Below are 16,478 nucleotides of genomic sequence, written 5' to 3' on the forward strand. Positions count from 1 at the left end.
AAAAAAAAAAAAAAAAAAAAGAATAAGCCAGGCATGGTGTCACATACTTGTAATCCCAGTACTTGGGAGGCTGAGACAGGAGGATCACAGGTTCAAAGCCAGCTTCAGCTACTTAGTGAGGCCCTCTGCAACTTAGTGAGACCCTGTTTCAAAATAAAGATTAAAAAATAGGGCTGGGGGTGTAGCCCGGAAGTCAAATGCCCCTGAGTTCCATCCCCAGACCCACAAGAAAAGAAAAAAGAAAAAGCAAAGAAAGAAAGGGTGAAACATTGAAAGATTTTCATTCTAATCATGGTATGAATGAGGGACGGGTCAATAGCAATAGACTGTAACAGATCCTACCCACAGAATCCGGTTGGGGGGGCTAGGGATAAAATGCTTAAATGTAGATGGTCATTTCTTGAATTTTCTTTGGTGATAAGTGCAACTTCCAAGCTTAGTTAATAATTAACCTCTACAACCTAAATATATGTTTACACTATCATAGAAAGTTTAGTGATCAGATGACTGATAATTACATTACCCATCCATTACTGTTGTCTTTTTTTTTTTTTTTTTTTGCTGGTACTGGGAGTGGAACCCAGAGGCTTTCTACCTCTGGGCTATACTTCCAGACCTATTTTATACTTTATTTGAAAACAGGGTCTCACTGAGTTGCTGAGAGCCTCACTAAGTAGCTGAGGCTGGCTTCGAACCTGCGCGATCCTCCTGTCTCAGCCTCCCAAGTGCGGGGATTACAAGCGTGCGCCACCACGCCTGGCTTCCATTATTGTTTCTAAACCAACTAGGACTGCCTAATGAATCTCTCTCTAAGTGATAGATTTGTAAGCAAATGGCTTTAGATGTTCATAGAATGTCAAGTAAGTTAAATGAATTAATCAATCTTGGAGGAGTGGATTGTCCCTTACCAGGATTTGGAAGAGAGCTGCAAAAAAGTGGGTGGCAGCGACTTCATGCAAAAGCATGGCTCCAAGCCGGGCGTGGTGGCGCAGGCTTGTCATCCCAGCATTCGGGAGGCTGAGACCTGGAGGATCGCGGTTCGCGGACAGCCTCAGCCACTTAGTGAGGCCCTCTGCAACTCAGTGAGACCCGGTTTCAAAATAAAGAATAAAAAATAGGGCTGGGGGTGTAGCTCGGAGGTCGAATGCCTCTGAGTTCCATCTCCAGACCCGCAAAAAACAAACAAAAAAAATATGGCTTCATTCAAAATCACTCTGAGTGCTTTATGAGGCTTAAAGGCACAAGCCAAATATAATAACTTAGCAGCAGAAATTTTTTTAAGGAAATTTGATCAGCGTTTCCCACTAAAAGCCTCAGTCTATTTTTCCTTTGTAAAAATAGGTTGGAAATTAAGCCTGGTGTGGTGGCACATGCCTGTGATCCCAGTACTTGGGAGGCTAAGATGGGAGGATTGCAGGTTTGATCAGCAACTTAGTGAGATCCTGTTTCAAAATAAAAAATAAAAAGGGTTGGAGGTATAGCTCAAAAGTAGAATGCCCCTGGCTTCAATCCTCTGTATGAAAGAAAAAAAAAATCTGTAGCAATGAATACTAATTTTGATATGAAATTTCTACATCAAACTTTTTTTTTTTTTTTTTTTTTTTTTTTGCTGGGTGTGGTGACTCACACTTGTAATCCCAGCGCTTGGGAGGCTGAGACAGGAGGATTGCACAGGTTCAAAGCCAGCCTCAACTACTTAGTGAGGCTCTCAGCAACTTAGTGAGACCCTATTTCAAAATAAAATATAGCCAGGCGTGGTGGCACACGCTTGTAATCCCCATGCTTGGGAGGCAGAGACAGGAAGATCGTGCAGGTGCAGGTTTGAAGCCAGCCTTGCTGGCTTAAGAGACCCTGTTTCCAAATAAAAATATAAAAAATAGGTGTCTGGAAGGGTAGCCTGGAGGTAGAAGGGTTTCCAGGAACCCCAGTACCACCACCACCACCACCACAAATATATATATATATATATATGGTCTGGGAGTATAGCCTAGAGGTAGAAAAGCCCCTGAGTTCCACCCCCAATACCACACAAAAAAAGAAAAACAAACTTTTTTGTGTGTGGTGCTGGGGATTGAACTCAGGGGCATTCTACCTCCAAGCTACATCCCCAGCCCTATTTTTTTTTTGTGTGTGTGTGTGTGGTACTGGGGTTCCTGGAAACCCTTCTGCCTCCGGGCTAACTCCCAGACCTATTTTTATACTTTTTAAATTTGCAAATAGGGTCTCTTAAACCAGCACGGCTGGCTTTGAACCTGCTCGATCCTCCTGTCTCCGTCTCCCAAGCACAGGATTACAAGCGTGCACTACCATGCCAGGCTCTCCCCAGCCCTGTTTTTTTTTGTTTTTTTTTTTTTTTGTGGTACTGGGGATGGAACCCTTCTGCTTCCGAACTACACTCCCAGACCTATTATTTTATATTTTATTTGGAAACAGGGTCTCTTAAGCTAGCGAGGCTGGCTTCGAACCTGTGCGATCCTCCTGTCTCTGCCTCCCAAGTGTGGGGATTACAAGTGTGCGCCACCAAGCCCAGCTTTATTCTTTATTTTGACACAGGGTCTCATTAAGTTTCAGAGGGCCTCACTAAGTAGCTGAGGCTGGCTGTGAACCTGTGATCCTCCTGTCTCAGCCTCCCAAGTACTGGGATTTCAAGTGTGTACCACCATGCCCACCTCCTATTTTGTTTTTTATTTTGAAAAAAGGTTTCACTAAATTGCGGTGGGCCTAAGTAGTGAAAGCTGGGAATAGAACTTGCAATCCTCCTGTCTCCGCCTCCCAAGTACTGGGGTTACAAGCATGCGCCACCACACTTGGCTTTATTTAAATTTAAATAGTCATCAGTGTCCAGACATCATGATACACGAATGTAATCCCAGCACTTGGGAGGTGGAGACAGGAGGATCACATAGGTTCTAAGCCAGCCTCAGCTACTTAATGAGGCTCTCAGACTCTTAGTGAGACCTTGTTTTCAAATAAAATATAAAAAAGGTCTGGGAGAAGCCAGATGCACGCATGTAATCCCAGCATTCCGGAGGCTGAGATCAGAGGATCATGGCTCGTGGACAGCCTCAGCTACTTAGTGAGACCCTGTTTCAAAATAAAGAATAAAATATAGGGCTGGGAGTATAGTTTGGAGGTAGAATACCCCTGGGTTCTATCCCCCCCAGTAGTGCAAAAATAAATAAATAAATAAATAAATGTCTGAAAGTATAGCCTGGAGGTAGAAAAGCCCCTGGGTTCTACCCCAGTACCACTAAATATATAAATAAATAAATACATAAATACATACATACATACATACATACATAAAGTCATCAGTGGTTACTGTTATTATACTAGACAAATCAAATTTAAAGTATTTTTCAGCTGGGTGTCATGGCACACGCTTGTAATCCCAGTACTTGGGAGACTGAGACAGGAGGATCGCAGGTTCACAGTCAGCCTCAGATACTTAGTGAGGTCCCTTGCAACTTAGTGAGACCCTGTTTCAAGATAAATAATAATATAAAAAAATAGGGCTGGGGATGTAGCTTGGAGGTAGAAGAATGCCTCTGAGTTCAAATTTCAGTACTGAAAAAAAAGTATTTTTCAGTGAACATGTGTGTAGTTTGCAAGAAAGAAGTCAGGTCACATAGAGTGGCAGATGAAGGCCAGGAGTGGTGGGCACGCTTGTAATCCCAGCTCTTGGGAGGCTGAGACAGGAGGATGGCACAGGTTCGAAGCCAGACTCAGCTACTTAGTGAGGCTCTCAGCAACTTAGTGAGACCCTGTTTCCAAATAAAGTATAAAATAGGTCTGGGAGTATAGCCCGGAGGTAGAAAGCCCCTGGGTTCCAATGCCCAGTACCACCACCAAAAAAAAAAAAAAAAAAAAAAAAAGTGGCAGATGAGTAGGTTGCAGAGTTGTGTGCAGATAACACTTTGCCAAATGGATCAAAGTATGTGGCTGAATTATTAAATTATCTGTTTCAAAATAAATAAAAACAAAATAGGTGCTGGGCGTGGTGGCTCAGATTTATAATCCCAGCATTTGGGAGACTGAGACAGGAGGATTGCAGTTCGAGACAGCCTCAGCTACTACTTAGTGAGGCTCTTTGAGATTCAGTGAGACCCTGTTTCAAAAAATAAGGAATAAAAAATAGGGCTGGGGGTATGTATAGCTTGGAGGTAGAATTTCCCTGGGTTCCATCCCTGGAACCTCAAAAAAAAAAAAAAAAAAAAAAACCTATAACCTAAACTAAAATTGGGGTGGGGTTGGTAGAAAGTAGAATGCCTCTTGGTTCATCCTTTATTTACCTACACAAAAAGAAGAATAAGGAAGTGGAGGAGGAGGAGGAGGAAGAGGAAGAAGAAGAGGAGGAGGAGGAGGAGGAAAAGGAAGAAGATGAAGATTTCCCTTCACCTCCCTTTTGAGTTTAGGCATAATGGCAGGACTTGCTTTCTTTGCCCTGCCTTGGGCACCTGGCAATGTTCCAGACCATCGCTGCCCCAACAGCTTTGTTTTCAAAGTGAGGACCATGACTAATCCTCAGTAAGAATGTACTGTAAGTAAGAAGCCTGTATTTGAACCCAGGGGCATTCTACCTCTGAGCTACACTCCCAGTCCTATGTTTTCTTTATTTTGCAACAGGGTCTAATATAGCTGAGGCTGGCTGTGAACCTGTGATCTTCCTTTCTCAGCCTCCCAAGTACTGAGATTACAAGCGTGTGCCACCATGCCAGGCTCAAGATTTCATTAAGCCACTGAGATTTGAGACTTCAGCCTGATCTCGTCTGCCTGACTCATACAATATTCCTGCCAGTTTGGCTTATCAATTTCAAAGTATGAGTTGGAATCAGAGCTTAGAATTCAAAGGATAAAATGAAGATAGAAGCCTGGTGTGGTGGCGCACGCTTGTAATCCCTGCATTCGGGAGGCTGAGACAGGAAGTTCGTGGTTTTGTGGACAGCTTCAGTTACTTAGGCTCTTTGCAACTCAGTGAGACCCTGTTTTGAAATAAAGGATAAAAAATCGGGTTGGGAGTGTAGATCGGAGGTAGAAGGTCCCTGGGTTCCATATCCAGAACCACCAAAAAAAAAAAAAAAAAAAAAAAAAAAGAAAGAAAAGAAAAATTTCTTTATTCTAAGAATCTCTAGAGATTTGCAGGAGGATCGCAGTTTCACAGCCAGCCTCAGCTACTTAGTGAGACACTGTTTTCAAATAAAATAGAGTTGGGAGTGTACCTCAGTCCCCAGTACTCCTTCCCCCACATGCCCTGTGAGCATAAAAATAATGCTGCTCAGCAGGCTTGAGCTAGCAGAGCCCCTTCACAGAACCCAGCACGATGCTCAGGTGAAATGGGATTCTGATAGAAAAAATGAGCCAAGGATAGCAAAGTAATACAAGGCTCTTTAATCTATCTTAAGATGCTAACCTGCTAACTGATAGCCAGGTGTGGTAGTACACACCTGTAATCCCAGCACCTGGGAGGTGGAAACCGTGATTGCAGGTTCAAGGACAGCCTTAGCCACATAGCAAGGATCTCATCAATTTTGCAAGACCTGTTCAAATAAAAATAAATCAGGGCTGGAGGTGTAGCTCAGAGGTAAAATGCCCCTGGGTTCCATCCACAGTAGACCACCCCTCCCCCCCCAAATGAAAAAATGTTGTGATGCATCTTTGTCAGGGTCAAGCTAGGTCATGCTGCTGTAAGAACCAAAAACGGATACCACAGCACATCAGAAAATGAAATCTTGTCTTGCAGACTGATGGGGACTGAGCACCTTTCTTTCATCTTGTAGCTATACCCTCTAAATAATGGGGCTCCAACCAAAGTTGTGGGGAACTATTTTTTGAGGTACTGGGGATGGAATCCAGGGGCATTCTACCTCCAAGGTACATCCTCAGCCTTATTTTTTACTTGGAAACAGGGTTTCACTAAGTTGCAGAGGACCTCCCCAAGTAGCTGAGGATGTCCTTGAACGCTTGAAAAAGAGTGCACCACCAACCCAGCTTTTTAAATTTTGAAACAGGGTCTCATCCAGTTGCAAAGGGCCCAAGTAGCTGAGGTTATCTGCAAGAGGATTCTCCAGCCTCAGCCTCCCAGATGCTGGGATTACAAGCATGAGCCACCATGCCCGGCTCAAAGTTGTGGGAAATAGAGGCAGCACACCAACTCTGATTTGGAGGTTAGTTGTGTGCCCAGGTAAAAGTTTTTGTACACATACAGCCCTTGAGTACTATTTTTTCCCTTAAAAATTGGCAGAGATCCAAAAACCTGTGTTGATGGGGCCAGTGCAAGAGTAACCAAGTTCTCGTGAATTGTTGATGGGTAGAAATTGGTACAGCTGCTATTCATTCTATATGCAGGTTATTTGTTTTAAAGTATATTTACACTATAAAGACAAAAGATAACAATCCAGTTGTTTTAAGTCATTTATTTCTTCAGTTCAACAACCTCTACAAACAATCAAAATGTATGTTTATTTTGTTTTGATGAGTAGAAAGGTGTAAAGGCTTTTGTCAGCTACAGAATATCTCCTGGGAAGCAATTAACTGACCCTTCTGGAACCCCTAAGAGTTTTAAAAAACTAGTTCAGGGAAGGTATCAGATGTTGAAATCACAGCACCTATTTCTAAGTCAGTAAACCCAGAATTTGGAGATTTAAGGTCAATTCCTTTCATACTCAGTTACCCTGGGGAACAGCAGCCTAACCTATTGGAAAATGATTCAAACAGAAACCAAACAGTGGTGGTATGTTTAGTCAAGAGCCCCATGGAATGTAACAAGATTTTGAGGTTAATTTGACCAGGGACGAGGAAAATGACTACAGATGACACCTAATTACATCAGAAACTTCAATCTCGCACTGACTACTGACTGCGCAACAGCCTTATGGGAGTGGATGGTCAGCCCAAGATGGCTTGTGTACGGAAGGAGCGGAGACACACTCCTGCCCCTACCTGGCCAGAGGACTCACAATAGCCAACTGGTGACAACAGCTATTTTAAAAAAAAAAAAAAAAACTTTGAAACTGATGTCAAGTTACTTCATATTGAAGTTATTGAATAGCCATGGCTGACTAGCTTTCTACCCCACTACTTGCTACCGGCTTACACACTTTCAGGTAAATGATCCCTACCAGTTTTAAAACACAGTGGTGTGAACATCACTAACTACTATGCAACAAATTTAAGAATTCTAAACATCATGGGGCCATAGGATGGAACCAGGAGCTTTCACTCTTTATGTGAACTTCCACAGTATGGTGCAGACAGGGAATCTTAATTTCAGCTAACCCAGATTTTTAAGGGAAACTCCTCCTAACAGGTCCATTCTTCTGAAAACGGTGGCATTTTGGAATTTATTCCGTCAGAAGTAGCAATTACACAGATGGAAGAGTGGATTAAACTTCAGGATGTGCACTTTAGTTGAGCTTCTACAGGACCACGGCAGTGTTAGGATATCCTCTTCCCATCCTAGAAATTCCTAAGCAAACCAGTTTTTAAAGTTTGTACTCGCCAGGTTCTGAAAAACCCACCCACTTTAAAGCAAACCAGCAGAGCATTCAATCATCTCAGTGAAGCTACAGGTTTCATCACATGCAAACAAATCTACAGGGCTTGGCTTAGCACTCTGCTTTTAGAGAAGGTATTGTTTTAAACACTGACATCTAACTCCCTAATAAGATAAAGCAAAGACAAAAAAGCTTATCTTATTAGAAACAGGATACACTATCACTTAAAAATCTTCAAACATTATTGCACTTGAACTTCCATATTTGACAAAGCATTCATGAAAAAGCCTAATTTAACAGACAAATAACAACTTTAAGCAGACATGACTGTCCTAAATTGTTTATTAGGTATGAATCTTACAAACATTACTTATATTAGCGGTAACGGTGGAGCTGGAGAGTATTACGCCTTCTCCAGGCTGCGCGGCGGGAACCACCGATGGTGTGGTGGAACTTGTGGCCCTTTCCAAGGCCACGACTCTTGCGGCCTGCAGACGTCAGCCCGCGCATCTCCCTGTGCTTGTGGACTGGCTTAGTGATCCATTGGGTGTCGGGATTTCTTCTGATAGCTTTATGGAATGGATCAATGAGGATAACCTCAAAGAATTTGTATGTGGAATCTTCGCCAACCCAGTAAGAATTCAGGACCCTCAGAGCCCCACAGTGGCGTCCAGCTCTTTCCTAAAACAGGAAAAATTAGGCTCAATATCAGCTTCTTGTATTGCTTCAGTGGCAATTCAGAAAGAAACGCCACCGTGAACTCCGTGTCACTATTAGATAAGAAACTCATGCTCCTTACTTAACTAATCAGTTACTAGACATCTTCTTTCAGAGGCTGGCACCACAAACACCAAATAAATCAGACTTGCTCAAGTAACTCACAAATATTCTCTGCCTCGGGGACTAACGTTAATCTGGCCTATAAAAGTTTAGGATTTTGGGTCCCCGTTTTCTTTCTTTTCTCAGTACTAAGGTCTGTATCTATGGCCTGGCACATGATGGACAAGTATCTTACTACTGGGCTATGTCCCCAGTCTCAGCCTTGTCTTTTTCTATCACAAAGAGGTCGGTAAAATATTCTGTAAATCTTAAAAAAAAAAAAAAAAACACTTAACATACATTTTTTTTGGTACTAGGGTTCCTGGAAGCCCTTCTACCTCCGGGCTACACTACGAGACCTATTTTTTTAAAATATTTTTTATTTGGAAACAGGGTCTCTTAAGCCAGCGAGGCTGGCTCCGAACCAGCACGATCCTGTCTCCGCTTCCCAAGAGCGGGGATTACAAGCGTGCGCCACCACCCTCGGCTTAACATACATTTTAATCTTTGAATGCATCTGGTTTTTTCTACATATCCTTTGCCTCTTTTTTAAAAAACTTAGTTTGCAGGAGACAGGCTTTAGCTTGCCACCCTCTCCAACAAAGAGTAGCCCAATTGCTTGCTGGCCTTCAAAAGCACAGGTCCCACAGTCCACTCATCACACAACTGTCAGTACACAGATAAGAACAGGCCAGTAGAGTCTGACAGTAACGAACAATCATCCGTCCTCGTCAAAACTGGGAAAACAAAACCATAAATCTGCACTCCACTAGGCCCAACGAGAAAAGCTGCTCAATCCCTCACCACCACCCTAGGAGTAGCCAATGAAAACATTTACCTCGGCCACAGACTGAAGGCTTCGTGCAAACTTTAGCTGGTTAACTCCGTGATGGACAGGCTTGCCATAGGTTGCACCCTTAGGAACGGGGCGCTTGCGGCCACCCCGGCGCACCCGAATCCTGTATATGACATAGCCTAGTACACAGAACACCAGGTTATAAGACCCATTTATTTTACGTTAATTACACGGAAGTTAATTATTCTGCGTTAGAATAGACTCTAACATATTTGCAATTCTGACACACTTGCCACTGTAATAGTGCACGGTAACCCACTAGTTTAAATATGTTGGGTTGCAGGGCTGCTTGCTAAAGCGACAAAGGGAAGACAATGGCCACCCTGCCTTTCTAACGGCCCGGTCCCAGCTTTTGGGCAATGAAGTTTTACCCCAACTTTCATTCAGATCGCACGCACCTTGCTTGGCTTTGTATCCCAGCCTGCGCGCTTTATCCGGCCGGGTGGGGCGGGGAGCCCGGTGCAGCGCCGAGAGCTGGCGATACTGCCAGCAGCGGACCCGCAGCAGAAAGCGCATCACGTCCGACTGCTTCTTCCTCCATAGCTCCTGGATGTACTTGTACGCGCCCATCTTGGCTTACCTTTGAGATAAACCTGGGTGTTAAGACACAGCCTCCGCTCAGAGCAGGAGAACGTCCTGCCCGTCCATCTTGGCTCCCCGTCTACCGCGAGGAAGCCGCCGGGAACGAAGATGGCCCTGCATCAACTGCAGGCGAGGCGAGGCGCCCCCGCCCCGCTGTCGCGGAGGGGAGCTGGGAACGAGGGGGCGGGCGGCTGCGGCACACGGCGATTCCAGGGCCCGGCCCGCAAGCTGATGCCGCCAACACTAGAAAAAGGCGCTTCTGCCGCGGCCGAAAGCCAACTCTCGGGAGAAAACCACTTACCCCGCTCACCCAGTCCGCCTCGCTCTACGCCGCCAGAAACCCGGCCACCCTCCCCTCCTTCCCACGCCTCCTCCGGGCTCCGGGCCCAGCTCGAATCCGCGCCGCCATCGCCGCCTTCCCCCAGCCCGCTCCGGAGGACGGCTCTCCGCGCCCTCGTTGCCCCGCATCCCGACCCGACTCTCGCCGCACAGGAGGCAGGAGGGACTCCCAGGGCGCAGGACCCTCGAGCCCGGATGGCTGACACAGAAGGCGATAAGCGGCGGATGGAAATCCTAAGACACGCGACCCAGCCTACCTGATGGCTGCCGCCAGACGGAAAGGAAGGGCCTTTCTCCCACAATCCCTTTTGGGCCCCTCCCCCACGCCAGCGAGCCTCTTTCCGGCAACCGCGCACAGCCTCCTGGGACAGGTAGTTCCGGCCTGGAGCCGGGAGTCGGAGCTTGGCCGGGATTGGGCGCGGCCTTCCGTCGTCCCGCCCCCCAGGGTTTGAGGGAGAGGGTTGGTCCCTCGGCCCCGAGAGCAGGCTGGGGGCGGGGCTACACGCTCCCGGGCTGCGCATCTTTGCTGCTGCTGGCTTTGGGGTCCGTGGGCTTGCACAGGTTTGTTTCGCGGTCCGTGGGCTCCTTACTTAATAAATCGCTGCAGGTATCCCCAAGAACTGACGGCCCCCCTCCGTTCTCTCCTAAGTCGGGCACAGAAATTTGGGCCCCGACGCTTCCCCAGCCCCCAAGGAAGGCCGTGTTGGAGCGGGTGGGGGCGGGATTCCCAGGCTGGGTTGCCACTGCGGGACCTTGTCCGAAAAGGGGGCGCAGAGGGGGTGAATGCCGGCGGCTCAGCGCCTTTCATTTCTGTGATTTACCTCCATTCGATTTGATCCCAGCTCAGTGAACGTCAGAAGTACTTTTTTTTTTTTTTTTTTTTTTAAGAAAAGCCAAAATATTTGCCGAGACCTGTTCGGCAGGTGCGGGTGTTCGGGAAGAAAAAAGTCAAGAACATACTGGAATTTGCATTGCGTTCTTTATTGAGAGTTCACTAGCTCTTTTGCGTCTCCAGAGTTATTTTCTTTTTTGATGCAGTCATGGTTTTAATTCCCTTCCAACTTCTGTGTTTATGTGTGGCCAGATTTTGAGAATCATTTACCTTGTAAATTAATTCCTGATTTTTCACAGCTTTACCAAATCCCAAGAGTCCTTCCCTGTTTTATCGCTTCATTTATTAAATGTCTAATAATGTGTCAGGCACTGTCTCAACAGTAAACAAAGGAATTCTATCCTCAGACACAAGAAACATAAGTAAGCTACGTATCGTGTTTGGGGACAAATGCTGAGGAAATACATTAAAGGCATCAGAGGAGTAGCGGGCAGGGCGCCTGCGAGGGTCCCTGCGGCACCAGAAGCGGGGGGCGCGCAGCCTAGATGGCCTCTGCTAGCATCTCCCCGCTCCTGCCTCTGAGCTCTGGAGAAAGGGCAGCCCAGTTAGGCCTCCTGGGCTGGCTGATGCCCGACTCCCCCAGATTGTGCGGGGGGGGGGGGGGCGGCTGCTGTCCCTCAGTCAACGGCCTCAGCTGTTCATCCTTTGAGCACATTTGGTAGGGGTTGAAATTTGGGGTGAAATGTTCAGGGTTAACTGTGCGTGCGTGCCTGCGTGTGTATTACTGGGGATGGAACCCAGAGGCATTCTGTTTCCAAGCTACACCCCCAGCCCTATTTTTTATTCTTTTATTTTGAAACAGGGTCTCACTGGGTTGCAAAGGGCCCAAGTAGCTGAGGCTGTCTGCGAACTAAGATCCTTCTGTCTCAGCCTCCCAAATGCTGGGATCACAAGCGTGCAGCACCATGCCTGGCTTTGCTCTTTATTTTGAAACAGGATCGCACTAAATTGTGGAGGACTTCATCAAGTAGCTGAGGCTGGTTGCAAAGCTGTGATCCTCCTTTCTCTGCCTCCCAAGTACTGCGATTACAAGCATGTGTCACGAGGCCTGCTTAGGGTTGTCTTGAGGTTAATATATAAGACTTTAAGCCTAGGGATGTAACTGGGTGCAAGAGTGGGTTTAACATGTGAGAGGCCCTGGGGCCAATCCCTGGTACCAAAACCAAACTTAGGTCCTGAAGGAAATAGTTCAATATGTACATATATGGGATTATCAGTGCCAATCTCAGTAGCATGTACAGGGAACGGGAGGGATGGAGGTGGGGTCTGGAGGGAAACCCACCGAGTGCTGTATGCACGTTCCCATCTCTAGGAACATACACCAACCTCATTATGAAGCAGAACCACAATGCATCAACAAAATATATTTAAAAAGTAACCTTCAGGATTATGAGCCAGGGGTTGGGGAACCGATTCCGCAGAGGGAAAGCGATGAGGCTGAGGGGTACGAGGGCCACAGGCTTGAGTGAACCCCTGGGGAAAGGTCAGAGGGGTGGATGTTGTGTGGACGCCAGATTTTAAACTGCTTTAGTCTGGAAAACACAGGAATGCTTTGAGTGTTTTATTTGTGGTACTGGGGATTGAACCCAGGGGCATTCTACCCCCGAACTATACCCTCAACCCTATTTTTTATTCTTTATTTTGAAACCGGGTCTCGCTGAGTTGCAAAGGGCCTCACTAAGTAGCTGAGGCTGGCCATGAACTGCGATCCTCCTGTCTCAGCCTCCTGAATGCTGGGATTACAAGCGTAGGCCACCATGTGTGGCTACTTTTGTTGTTGTTTAGAATAAGGGTCTTGCTTTTTTTTTTTTTTTTTTTTGGTGGTACTGGGGTGGAACCCAGGGGATTTTCTGCCTCCGGGCTATACTGCCAGATCTACTTTATTTGGAAACAGGGTCTCACTAAGTTGCTGAGAGCCTCACTAAGTAGCTGAGGCTGGCTTCGAACCTGCGCGATCCTCCTGTCTCGGCCTCCCAAACATGGGGATTACAAGCGTGCGCCACCACGCCCGGCTCAAGCACCAGGTCGGGTCTCTTTTCATTTTCAATATAACTACAATAAGCCAGGCGTGGTGGCGCACGCCTGTACCAGTACTTGGGAGGCTGAGACAGGAGGGCTACAGTTTCCTTAGAGCTTCCCTGTGTCGTGGAACCTGGTTTGAACCTGCGATCCTCCTGTCTCAGCCTCCCAAGTCCTGGTGGTACAAGTGTGTGCCACCACACCCAGCTGTGTTGGATTTTTAGTTGTCCTGTAAGGGCATGCACAAAAAGTACCCAGAATCCCTTTCATTGGAGTGTTTTTTGGTGTGTGTGGGTCTGGGACTGGAACACAGGCATTCGACCTCCGAGCTACACCCTCTGTCCTATTTTTTATTCTTTATTTTGAAACCAGGTCTCACTGAATTGCAGAGGCCCTCACTAAGTAGCTGAGGCTGTCTGCAAACCCCGATCCTCTGGTCTCAGCCTCCAAGTACTGAGATTACAGGCGTGTGCCATCCACACTGGAGTTTTTTCTGACAACAGGACTGTTCCTTTTAGCCAGAATATGACATGCTCACTGGTAGGTAATGGGGCCGGGCATAGTGGCCCACGCCTGTAATCCCAGTACTTGGGAGGCCGAGATACGAGGTTCACTGTTTGGAAGCTAGCCTCAGCAACTTGGTGAGGCTGTCAGCAACTTAGTGAGACCCTGTTTCCAAATAACAACATAGAACTGGGGCTGTTGCTTGGAGGTAGAACGTGTCTGGGTCCAATCCCCAATACCACTAAAAAGTAAAAAATAAAAAATAAATGAGGTAGTGGGGTATGGCAAAAAGTAATGCAGTAATCTGAATGACCTATTCTGTCCTATGTCATGAGCCGCCGTTCCTTTCTGCCCTGGCTTTTGGTCATTTACCTTCTGGAAAACAAAAACCACGAGGAGAATAAAGACAAGTGTCACCTGCTCCTGCTCTTTCTTAGAGATCGTTGGGAAGTCAGCTGAACTCTGGGCAGTTTTTCTAGCATGGTCTGTTCTCCCACAATAAGAAATGTGATTATGAGAGCCCATGTAACTGTCAAGATCCAATTTTTCCAAACTCTTCTTCAGAAAAGATTCGGAATATGTTTCCTTTAAAATAACAGACTTGCTGGGCGTGGTGGCGGCACGCCTATAATCCCAGCATTTGGGAGGCTAAGATCGGAGGATCATGGTTTGAAGACAGCCGCAGTTACTTAGTGAGGCCCTCTGCAACTCAGTGAGTCCCAGTTTCAAAATAAAGAATAATTTTAAAAAGGGCAGGGGGTGTAGCTCAGAGGTCGAATGCCCCTGGGTTCCATACCTAGACCCGCATAAATAAATAAATAAATAAATAAATAAACAAACAAACAAACAAACAAACAAACTTGCTAATCAAGCCGAGCTTTGTGGTGAACGCTTGTAATCCCAGCATTTGGGAGGCTGAGACAGGAGGATCACAGTTCACAGACAGCCCCAGTTATTTAGTGAGGCCCTTTGTAACTCAGTGAGACTCTGTTTCAAAAAAGTCCGAAAAATAGGACCGGGGGTATAGCTCGGAGGTAGAATGCCCCTGGGTTCCATTCCCAGTACTGCAAAAAAAAAAAAAAAAAAAAAAACCAGACTGGAGGTAGCATGCCCCTGAGTTCAATCCTGAATACCAATAAATAAATAAATATAAAAAATATCAAGCTTGCTGGGCGTGGTGGTGCATGCCTGTGACCCTATGACTTGGTAGTCTAAGATGGGGAGGGACTGTGGCCAGACTTAGCAAATTAAGCAAGGCCCTCTGCAATTTAGTGAGCCCGTTTCAAAAGAATAAAATAGGGCCAGGGGTATAGCTCCGAGGCAGAATGCCCCTGGTTTCAATCCCCCTGCTCCCCAAATTCAAGTCCTGTTTCTATCCAAAAATGTCATCTTCATGTCTCCTTAAATGTTTACCTTTCTAGATAAATACTGGTGAGCGGCAGTCTCCTTCAAGGACTAGGTTCATCTGAGATTCTGTTGGATTCCTATAGACTTAATCAGTATTGCAGTTTGTTTTTTTTGGTGGTACGGGAGGTGGAACTCAGGGGCCTCTTACCTCCAGGCTACACTCCCAGACCTATTTTCTATTTTATTTAGAAACATGGTTTAAGTTGCTGAGAGCCTCACTAAGTAGCTGAGGCTGGCCTCGAACCTGTGCGATCGATCCTCCTGTCTCAGCCTCCCAAGCACTGGTTTTACAAATGTGCATCACCACGCCCAGCTTTTTGCAGTATTCTTTATATAAAATATATTTATTCAGTGGGGTGTGGTGTAATCCCAGTACTTGAGGCTGAGATAGGAGGACCACAGGTTCAAGGACAGAGTGGCAAGACTCTTATCAATCTAGGAAGATCCTGTTTCAAAATAAAAATACAATAGGGCTGGGAGTGTAGTTTAGAGGTTGAATGCCTCTGGGTTCAATCTCCAGTACATACATACATACATACATAATGTATGTATATATATATATATATATATATATATATATATATATATATATATATATATATCTCAGTTCTATTTGAAAACAAACCATGTGTGTGTCTGCCCATGTACTCTTACGGTATGTGTGAACTATTTTTGTAAGGAACTCTTAAAACCAAATGCCCTTGCCGGGCGTGGTGGCGCACGCTTGTAATCCCCGCGCTTGGGAGGCAGAGACAGGAGGATCGCGCAGGTTCGAAGCCAGCCGCACTGGCTTAAAAGACCCTGTTTCTAAACATAAAAATAGGTCTGGGAGTATAGCCCGGAGGTAGAAGGGCTTCCAGGAACCCCAGTACCACACACACACACACACACACACACACACACACACACACACACACACACACACAAATGCCCTGAGGGAGTGAATCTGAGTCTAGGCTTGGAAGGATGTACCCTAGTCCCTGTCCTGTCCTTGGGTGGTACTGGGGATTGGACCCAGAGGCATTCTACCTCCAAACTACATCCCAGCCCAAATTTATTTTTTGTTTTGAAACACAGTCTAAGTTGTTGAATCAAGCAACTGGCCTCAAACCTGCAATTCTTCTGTTTCAGCCTCCCAAGTGGTGGGATTACAGGTGTGTGTGTGGGGGGGCTACTGAGGATTGAATCCAGGCGCATTCTACCTCTGAACTACACCCCCAGTCCTTTTTTAAATGTTTTGAAACAGGGCCTTGCTAGGTTGCTGAGAATCTTACTGTATAGCTGAAGCTTATAATGTCCTTTTTTTTTTATTTTTTTGCGGGTCTGGTATGGAACCCAGGAGCATTTGACCTCCAAGCTATACCCCCTGCCTTATTTATTCTTTATTTTGAAACAGGTTCTCACTGAGTAGCAAAGGGCCTCACTTAAGTAGGTAAGGCTGTCTGCGAACCGCGATCCACTGAGTAGCAGAGGGCCTCACTTAAGTAGCTGAGGCTGTCCACGAGCCGCGATCCTCTGGGGTTACAACCGTGCGCCACCACGCCTGTCTTATAATGTCCTTCTTATA

General features: G+C 46.1%; 1 protein-coding gene across 1 annotated transcript; it reads right to left on the reverse strand.

Moving 5' to 3' along the window:
- Positions 1 to 7,812: 7,812 nt before the first annotated feature.
- On the reverse strand, positions 7,813 to 10,358 carry RPL15 (ribosomal protein L15). The gene is made up of 4 exons (XM_080715729.1): positions 10,347 to 10,358; positions 9,567 to 9,748; positions 9,151 to 9,287; positions 7,813 to 8,174 (listed from the first exon to the last, which is right to left on the reverse strand). The coding sequence occupies exons 2-4, from the start codon at positions 9,736 to 9,738 to the stop codon at positions 7,869 to 7,871; spliced, it is 615 nt and encodes a 204-aa protein (XP_080571855.1). The 5' UTR covers positions 9,739 to 9,748; positions 10,347 to 10,358; the 3' UTR covers positions 7,813 to 7,868.
- Positions 10,359 to 16,478: the final 6,120 nt, after the last annotated feature.

This window comes from Muscardinus avellanarius (assembly GCF_963383645.1).
Source record: "Muscardinus avellanarius genome assembly, chromosome: 18".
In the NCBI taxonomy this organism is placed as follows: Eukaryota; Metazoa; Chordata; class Mammalia; order Rodentia; family Gliridae; genus Muscardinus; species Muscardinus avellanarius.